The sequence below is a fragment of the Sus scrofa genome, chromosome 14, assembly GCF_000003025.6.
Source record: "Sus scrofa isolate TJ Tabasco breed Duroc chromosome 14, Sscrofa11.1, whole genome shotgun sequence".
In the NCBI taxonomy this organism is placed as follows: domain Eukaryota; kingdom Metazoa; phylum Chordata; class Mammalia; order Artiodactyla; family Suidae; genus Sus; species Sus scrofa.
In genome coordinates this window covers 71,349,130-71,359,176 of record NC_010456.5, presented here as the reverse complement: position 1 = coordinate 71,359,176, position 10,047 = coordinate 71,349,130, and the positions used below count along the sequence as shown (strand labels likewise).

At 43.1% G+C, this 10,047-nt stretch overlaps 1 protein-coding gene across 8 annotated transcripts in view; it reads right to left on the bottom strand.

The window, feature by feature from the left end:
- MYPN (myopalladin) overlaps positions 1–10,047 on the bottom strand; it is a 105,321-nt gene that overhangs the window by 29,415 nt on the left and 65,859 nt on the right. For all 8 annotated transcript variants that reach the window (XM_021072494.1, XM_021072493.1, XM_013983298.2 and 5 more), the window contains 3 exons: positions 9,229–9,601; positions 985–1,575; positions 489–627 (listed from right to left, as the gene is read on the bottom strand). In XM_021072494.1, the coding sequence (XP_020928153.1) occupies positions 489–627; positions 985–1,575; positions 9,229–9,601 (1,103 nt within the window). The remainder of the gene's footprint in view (positions 1–488; positions 628–984; positions 1,576–9,228; positions 9,602–10,047) is intronic.

The window sequence follows — 10,047 nt, the reverse complement described above, 5'->3', positions numbered from 1 at the left end:
CCACACCTATAACCTATGGAAGTTGCCAGGCTAGGGGTTGAGTCAGAGCTATAGTCACCATTCTACACCACAGCCCACAGCAACACCAGATCCAAGCCACATCTGTGACCTACACTGCAGCTCACAGCAATGCCAGATCCCTAACCCACTGAGCGAGGCCAGGGATAGAACCTGAGTCCTCACAGATAGTAGTTGGGTTTGTTACCACTGAGCCAAGATGGGAACTCCTAGTTTCCCTCCTTAACATGCTCTATTCTAGGTAAACAATGTAAACAAGTAAACTGAATTCATTACCAGGCTAACCAAGAACTGTGGATCCGTGTGGATGAGTTTCCTATGTGAACCACCATCCGTCTGTGCTCTGCCTCCGAAGCGGCAGTGTCAGCTTCGCTGAGGTCAGAAGACCTAAGCACCCAAGGACTGAATTAAGCAAATTTATATTCCCTACAGTGAAATTCTAATAAACCATCTGAACCCAGTAATCTTACCTGTTGGTTTGATCTGACATCGCTGAAATTCATTTTTTTCCCCAAGTCTAGAATCACTGCATTCTTAGTTTCACGAATATAGTCATCACTCACTGGTTGGGAAGACTTTGTGTTTTTCTTCATTAGTCCCTGGGATGGCCTGTAAAATAAATTCACACCTGACTCACTCATGAAGAGCACTGGACAGTGTACAAAGGCCTAGAAATCAGTGGTTGGAATGGTAATTAACCAGACACTTATAGAGTGCATCTTGTTTGCAAAAGTTGAGCACTGCACAGAGAACCTATATTTGTAGAGCTATTTTCAATTTGCAAATTATTTAAAATTATTTAAAGTAATCATGCTGTTTTGTCCTCAGATGTTCAGTATCTTTTTTGTGTCTGAGATAAGATTATCTAGGAATTCACTAATAAGAGTCCTGTCCCAGATCAAGCTGTTCATGCATGTCCCTTCTTAAATGATATTTTTTAAATCAAGAAACCTCAGAGACACTTACACAGTTGGTGCGCTTCTAGGCAGCCCCATGGCATTGGTGGGTGGGATGGCAGGGAGAGAAGGCAGAACGGAGCTGAGGAAAGCCACTGGGTTCTGAATCCGACTGGTGGGAGAGACAGGAGTTGGTGATACACAGCGGGGCTGAAACTGGTTTCCGCTGGAGATGGAGAACGTGAGTGGTGGTTGTGCTGGCTCTACAGGACCTGGAGCGGGGGGCTCGTTTTGGACGGAAACCCCTCCTAGAGATTTGGTTTGCGCCAAGGGGTGAGAAACTAAGAGGCTTTCTTTGCTGACTGTCCTCTGCATGGCTTGCGGAGTGCTGCTCAGGGCGAACACGGGAGAACTGGAAGGGGACACGGTTGCCGAGGCTGTGCTCGCAGAGGGGAAGAAATGCTTTGGCCGGACCAGGCTGAAGGTCTGTGATGAAGGGGCTTTCACCTGCTTGCTGGACATTGTCACCCCTGGGGCAGCCGAGGAATTCAAAACACTCATGTGGAAAGGAAACTCCTTAGGAGATGAAGGGGATGGGTTTTGCAACTGCTGTTGTTCCAGTAAGACTTGGTTGTGAAGCTGTTGTAGCTGGCTGGAATCTCTGCGCACAAGAGTGAGGAGGGGAGAGAGGAGAAAGCCGTCACCATCGCCTCACCCTTCAGAAAACATATAGACAGCCTGTTTATTCCTCAGTGCTGACTGAGAACACACAACCAGAGTTGCCAGAAATCAGTCAGTTCCTTGTGAGCTGTTTGTCTCTCCCTCTTTCTAAATTGTTTGATTGCCAGGAAGAAGGGAAAGGCTATGGCGATGCCAATCCCAAGGGGTGTCAGTCACATTGTGCTCTTGGTGCCGTGACCTTGGAGTGGGCAACACAGCAGCCCCATTTTAGAATGTTTATACCATAGAAAAAAGAAATAGAAACAATGGTCCCCTTGTGGGGAGCGCTCAAAGTTCTGAGCCAAGCAGATTGTATCTCTGCGTTATTTTAGAGCCAAACTTAACAAAGCAGCTGGATGCGTCTTGGTGTTTCTCATCCTCGCCTGACAACCAAGCTTTATAGATAAGGTGACCCTATGTCCTGATTTGTTCTAGACAATCCTGCTTTATGCCTGTTTTCCTGGCATAATTATTAATAGTGCCCTTTCACTTTCAAAAATGTCATGGGAGTTGCTGCTATGGTACAGTGGGTTAAGAATCCAACTGCAATGACTCAGGTCACAGTGGAGGCACAGGTTCAATCCCAGGCCCAGTGCAGTGGCTTAAAGGATCTGGCATTGCCACAACTATGGTGTAGGTCAGGAGTTGCAGCTCAGATTCAATCCCTGGCCTGGGGGCTTCCAAATGTCACAGGTGTGGCCATTAAAATTTTTTAAAAAATTAAAACAACAGCCACAACAACAAAAAACTCAAGTTAAAAAAAAACTCATTGTTTGGGAGTTCCTTTGTGGCATGGTGGGTTAAGGATCTGGCATTGTTATTTCAGCAGTTGGGGTTATTGCTGTGTTGCCAGGTTCATTCCTTGGCCCAGGTAATTCCACATGCTGTGAGCTTAGCCAAGGGTCAAATCGGAGCTACAGCCACTGGCTACACCACAGCCACAGCAATGCAGGATCCAGTCCATGTCTGCAACCTACACCATAGCTCACGGCAACACTGGATCCTTAATCCACTGAGCAAGGCCAGAGATCGAACCCTAAACCTCATGGTTACTAGTCAGATTCGTTTCCGCTGTGCCACAACAGGAACTCCAAAATCTTCAAATTTTAATGGACCTCGAATTTAGCAGGTCTCATTCCGTGATTGCTATAGCATAAAGACAATGCTTTGTGGTTTTTAGGACAAGCCTGTAGTCTGAGTAAATTTTAATCTGTTGATATTGCAGAAATATTTTATTGTGGTTATGGAAATAGAAAAAGTAGATATGAAAACTAAGTAATCTTACATAGATAAGGATGAAGAAAAGGGGGCCAGGAAGTCATTTGGTATTGATCGCTCTTGTTTTCCTTTAGTTTCCATTGACTGAAAACTAGGAATCGGCTTCTAAGACTTTAAACAGCATGTTAGCCCTTATCATTTAATGCAGTATGTTGGATTGTAGAGGGTCACAAACCGTAAACATAATGATATATGAGATACAGCATCAAATTACTTTGATTATCTAAGATTCTGGAGGAATTCACTTGAGAATTATGTCTCTTTGTGTTTGACGGTCCCCCCCCCCCATTTATTAAACTGTCTTGTTTCAGAAGAGATTTAAAACAGCTGTTTCAATTTGATTATTCATTATATCAGGGCAAGCTGTCAATTCTCATATTCAACAAACCTTTTACTGAATCTTCTGTATGTTTGCTTTGCCTGGTACTGTAGGAAATACAAATATGCCCGCGGTAGTATGAGGTATTCAGGGCCCCAAAATCCTACTATTCATAAGTGTAACACAAATAACCAGTTATTTACAGATAACGTATGGAACTTACTATTTAATAATGAAGGTACAAAGTGCAATGGAAGAATAAAGGAAGGAACAATTAGTTAGAAAGCATACAAAAACCCTGAGCAACCTCTTTAGTTTAAAACATCAGCCTGTCATGTATTGCTGTTGAGCTCAGCTGCTCATTTCTTGTGCTATGAGGATTTCTGAAATCAGGTTTACACCCAAGGTTTCTTTCCGTAGATTATCAAGTCTCTTGGGTTACCTGAAAATGTCTTCTCTTTTGCTACTACTTAGCTCAAGCATGATGCTGAAGAACAGGAGCTTATTAATGACGGCCATTCTGACTGGTGTGAGGTTGTTTTGAAATGGATAAGCAATGAGATCCTGCTGTATAGCACTGGGAACTATATCTAGTCACTAGTGACGGAGCATGATAATGTGAGAAAAAATGTATACGTGTATGTGACTGGGTCACCTTGCTGTGCAGTAGAAAATTGACAGAACACTGTAAACCAGATATAATGGAAAAAATAAAAATCATTATTAAAACATAATAAAAATAAAAAAAATTTTAAAAAGTACATGGGCTCAGCACAGAGAAGGACAACAGACTTGTGGTTGCTAAAGGGGAGGAGGGAAGGAGAGGGATGGGCTGGGTGTTTGGGGTTAGTAGATGCAAACTGTTATATTTAGAATGGATAAGCAGTGAAGTCCTACTGTATAGCACAGGGACCTCTATATTCAATCTCCTGGGATAAACCATAGTGGAAAGGAATATAAAAAAAGAATGTGTATATATATGTATGTATGTATGTATGTATGTATGTATGTATATATGTATGTATGTATATATGTGTGTGTCTGCAGATATATTTTATATATTTATATAATATGTGTGTGTGACTGCATAAAATACATATGCAGACTGGGTCATTGCTGTGGCACAGGTTTGTTCCCTGGCCTGTGAACTTCCACATGCTGCAGGTGCAGCCAAAAAAAAAAAAAAAAAATTGTAAGAATGAACATTAGAGTTCCAGAATTATAAGGCTTCCTGTGATTTCTAGAATACAAAAGAATTTTTGAGGATTTTAAATGGAGGAGAGAAAGTGTCAAGGCTTAAGAACAAACACAGCAGGACAAACTTGGGCTACTGCAGCAAGTACTTTTTTTTTTTTTTTTTTTGTCTTTTTGCCTTTTCTAGGGCCACTTCCCACAGCATATGGAGATTCCCAGGCTAGGGGTCGAATTGGAGCTGTAGCTGCTGGCCTACACCAGAGCCGCAGCAACGCCAGATCTGAGCCGCGTCTGCAACCTACGCCACAGCTCACGGCAACGCCGGATCATTAACCCACTGAGCGAGGCCAGGGATTGAGCCCGCAACCTCATGGTTCCTAGTCGGATTTGTTAACCACTGTGCCACGATGGGAACTCCCTGCAGCAAGTACTTTTGACAGCAATTTTGGCAACAACAATTTGGGGCAGTGTGTGCTGGGGCCAGCCCTGGAGAGCAGATTGTGCACACCTCATCCCAGTGCCCTGACCAGTGCTGCAAATCAAGACTTTCCCACCTCTGTCTGTAGTTAAAACCAGCCCTTCACTGATTAGGATAACTCATTCTGGGTAAATATGTCTCTGCCATCAGTTTTTAGCTGTGGTTTTAGCAGTGGTTACCATGCTGGCTGTGCTTTAGATCACCCAGAGAGCATAAAAGATGAACAAACCTCACTGATTCAGGCACCACTGGCTGGAGAGTAAATTGGCCTGGGAAAGGATCCAGGCATAGTTATTACCTTTTTAAAATTTTAAAAAAATTTATTATTATTATTATTTTAAATGAGAGTTGCAATGTTTATTTCAGGTTCTTTCTTTCTTGTTTCTTTTTTTCTTTTTAGCCACACAGGCAGTATGTGGGAATTCCTGGGCTATGGATCAAACCTGTACCACACAGCAGCAACCAGAGCCACAGCAGTGAGAATGAAGGAGCCTCAATCCACTAAGCCATCAGAGAACTCCCATTGTTATCTTTTTAAATGTACAGTCAGTCGTAAACTTCAGTGAGCCTCAGAACCCTCTGCAGGGCTTCTGAAAACACAGATCTCTGGACCCCACCCCCAGAGCTTCTGATTCAGTGGGTCTGGAGTGGAGCACAAGAGGAAAGCAGTTATCAAGCTCCCAGGTAATGACAGTGCTTTGAATAGCAAGCCTCTAGATGATTCTTGTCTGCCTCCAGGACTGAGAACCACAGCTCTCAAGAAACATTTGTCCCCAAAGCACAGGTTTCCCCAGTACATTCTGATTTTTGTTTCTCACATTTTACTCACTTGAGATGTTAATTCTTTTTTTTTTTTTTTTTTCCTGACTGTGGAGGAGTGTATGTATGGGGCCAGGTGGGGTGATAGAGGGCTGTAACTCACGTTCTCCAACGTTACACCAATAGTTTCCAACCTGGCTGTGCGTTAAAGTAATCTGTGCAGAGATCCTGATTCAATTAGGATGGAAGGCATGAATAGTTTCCAAAAGCTCCACATTTTATTTTAGAGTGTAGCCAGAATGAAGAATGACTTCTCTAGGTAGCTTAATATTCAAGCTGAATATTTCAGAGTGTGAATTATCTAGGCTTTGGTGATACAGTGTTTAAAAAGGACAGCTTCCCTTCCTCTTTTATTTTTGTCTTTTGAGGGCTACATCTGCAGCATATGGAAGTTCCCAGGCCAGGGTCGAATCAGAGCTGCAGCTGCCAGCCTACACCACAGCCACAGCAACGCCAGATCTGAGCCGCATCTTCGACCTACACCATAGCTCAGGGTAACACCAGATCCTTAACCCACTGAACGAGACCAGGGATAGAACCGAGTCCTCATGAATACTAGTCAGATTGGTTTCCTTGGAGCCATGACAGGAACTCCCCAGCTTCCCTTCCTTTTGCAGTTTTAAGATCTGTAAGAATTCTATTTTCCATGTAAATGGCCAATTTACACAACAAATAGAAAATTGTATCCTCAGGATTATTGAGTCAGTATATTTTAATGCAAAACCTGAAAGACTAAAATCAATAAGGTTAAAACCAGTAAGAAAATTTGTAGGCAGGTGGATTCACAAGAATGTGTGTGTATGTGTGAGAGAGAGAGAGCATGCACATGCATATTTCTCTGCTAATACAAACCTATATTCACACAATTAAACAAAAATTTAAGGAAGGCAAAAATATGAAAAGAATTATATAGTGCTGAGGATTGGATTTTTAAAGGATGCCACTACATAATTTAGTAGAAAGAATTTTTATATTCATTGAAAGTCTCATGTGGTAGATACTGCTGGCTGACTACCTAATTCCCCCCCCCCCACTTTTTTTTTTTTTTTTTTTTGCTTTATGGGCTGCAGGTGCAGCCTATACCACATCTCAGGTCAACGACGGATCCTTAACCCACTGAGCAGGCCAGGGATAAAACCCGAATCCTCATGGATATCAGTCGGGTTTATTACCACTGAGCACAACGGGAGCTCCAATTCTCCCCTTTGTAAAGGAACATGATTTTACTCATGGAGGCAATGTATGCAGCTAGAGACTATACTTCCTAGCCTCTGCAGTTAGTATACCATGTGACTAAGTTCTAACCAATGAGATATAAGCAGAGGATTTGGGATAAGTTCCAAAGAAGAAGACTCCCTCAAAGGACTTCAACCCATTTGCCTTTCCTGCTGCTTAAAAAGCAGACATGATGACTAGAGCATCATCAGCTATCTTGGACCATGGAGTGACCTGTTCTAAAGATTGGAGAGCAGAAGACAGGAGACTGGGGTTCTTAATGACTATGGAGCCATCGTAATAGCCCCAGACATCCCATTTAATTCCTTTGCTTGAGAGGAAAATAAACCCTCATGTGTTTAACTCACTGTCAGTTTTGGCTTTCTGCAACATGAAGTTTAAACCCAATCCTAATATACCTAGTAGCCCCTAACCAGTCCCGGGATACAAGGAGGCAACCGATTGTTTTGGGTCACCTGTTCCCATAACTCCCTTCTCTGAGAACTGCCTTCACACACAGTATTGATTTGATTCATTTGACTCTTCTTCCCTCCAAACATAAACCCTCTGTACCTGACAAGTCTGGGCTAAATGGTATTTGGAGTTGAGCCGCTGAGAATGATTTAGTTAGCAGTGGAACTTGACACAGACATGGACAGGACATGCCATGATGGGCCAGCTATGAACTGATGAGTCTTCCAAGAGAGAAGAGTGGCGTGGATACGCAAAGAGGAAACAAGGAGGTGCTCAAGACGGAGTGTGAGCAGCAGACAGGCTGATCTCACCGTGTAAGTGATCCTAGCTCCCGACTCCCTAGTTCTCTGTGCAGGGCTTAGCTGAGTTTTGTTCCCTGCTCCTGCTTATATCCCTACAATAATTTCTTCCCTTCCTTCTACTTTAAGTAGATTCCTATTTTCTGTGACTGGCAGAACTTTGAGGGGGCAGAGACATGTTTGGATATGACTTGCATGTTTAATAACATTTAATTTTTTGCCCAGAGTTTTGCCTTACGTGGTAGAAAAATATGAAACTAAGCAATATGAACCACTTCCAGTGAACATCTTGTGGTCACACTGAGAAACACATGATGAGCGTGTTATTACCGTAGACTTTCTTGTGGATACTTGAAGGTTTATGTAATTATAAATACAATTTTTATCACTTTGAAGTATGGATCAAACAGAAGCAGTATGGTATCATGTTCTGGGCTGGGTTTACTATGGATGCACATTAAGTATTGCAACATGACTCTGACAGAGGCTCTCTGGAGAGTTAGGGCCACAACTGCGTCAGGCTCCTGAGGCGAGTCTGATTATCATGACTTTCCTTTCCTCCCACGGTATTTATATGAAACCTACTGTGGTTACTATAGCATATGTAACCATATCAAAGAACTATCTAAAAAATACTAAGTCGGAGTTTCCGTCGTGGCGCAGTGGTTAACGAATCCGACTAGGAACCATGAGGTTGCGGGTTCGGTCCCTGCCCTTGCTCAGTGGGCTAACGATCCGGCGTTGCCGTGAGCTGTGGTGTAGGTTGCAGATGCGGTTCGGATCCTGCGTTGCTGTGGCTCTGGCGTAGGCCGGTGGCTACAGCTCCGATTCAACCCCTAGCCTGGGAACCTCCATATGCCGCGGGAGCGGCCCAAGAAATAGCAACAACAACAACAACAACAACAACAACAAAAGACAAAAAAAAAAAAAAAAAAAATACTAAGTATCTTTCCTGTAATGACTACAGAGGCTCAAGTTGAAGCAGAAATGGGAAATAGAAAGATGAAATTGTAGACTGTAAAGATGATTAGACATGAGAAAGGGCTTTATAAGAAGAGTGTAACCTGCTTCACCTGGAGCCCTCTAATGTCAGACGAACATCTTTTTGAGCTAGTTCAGGTGTAACATTTCTTGAGGAGAATGTGAACAGTAAGGATGATAGTGATAATACATGTACAGTAATGTAAGCGTATATGATTTGCAAAGCATTTGGTGTGTATTTCCTCATTTTGTAATTCCCTCTTTCAGCTCTTATCTTTTTACATTTTTGGCCCTCTCATGGCCTATGGAATTCCCGGGCCAGGGATCAGATCCAAGTCATAGTTGCGACCTACACCACAGTTGTGGCAATACTGGATACTTAACCACTGTGCTAGGCTGGGGATCAAATTGCGTCCTGGTGCTACAGAGATGCTGACAATCCTACTGTGCCACAGTAAGAACCCCCCAGCTCCCTTCTTAAGTAGGGCAGACTCAGAGAAGGTCACAGCTTGGCTATCCACTCTAATTTTTACTTACAGTTTGGGTTTGGCCAGAACTGGAGGGGGCTCTTTGACAGGCGAGGAAGGCTCAGGGATTTTTGCTGACTGTCCATTGAATCTCTCCTGGAAAGAATCAGGCCTGGTCTGGTTGATAGTGACCATGCCACCCTCAGAGGATGCTTCACTTCCTTTGTCGTCTTCAGGCAGGTTGAAGTGCACACGGAGCCCAATCCTTGAGCTGGACCGAGGCTCATTGTGGTTCACCAGAACCCCTTCCAGTTTGGGTTTAGGGGGTTGCTCCACAGATGGAGGCTCTGGGTTCGGTGGGGATGGCTGTTGCTCAATAACAGCCAGGTTGGTAGTGGAGTTGGCTGAGTGAAGAGACCCATTACTTCTGAGGTCTTCACTTCCTGAAAGGACGATAATAGGACCTGAGCTGTTGGCCTTACTCAACAGGACTGAGATGTGATTGTAACCCTGAGTTAGAGCATATATCCAACCCAGATGAGTGTGCTCATGGGAAATGCTTGAGGAAGACAGAAAGCACAATCTGGGGCATTTAAAGAGTAGTAAGGATGCTGGGGAAAAAACTTAAAAAAAAAATCTAAGTACCATTTTGGAAATAACATTAGAAGCTTATGTAAAACCACGGAGGTGTTTTCTTAAGGAATATAATAAATAACAGCAGGATATCTGCAGTGGTGACAAATGCAATAAGAAATTTAAAATTGGATTCCATTCAAGAACACTTTCCTCAATAATTCAAAAAATTTTAGGAGAGCCAAGCTAGCTTCATATGAAGGCAGTAAGGAAGGATTATATACGCTCTCCATACTCACATTCAAAGTCATAGTCT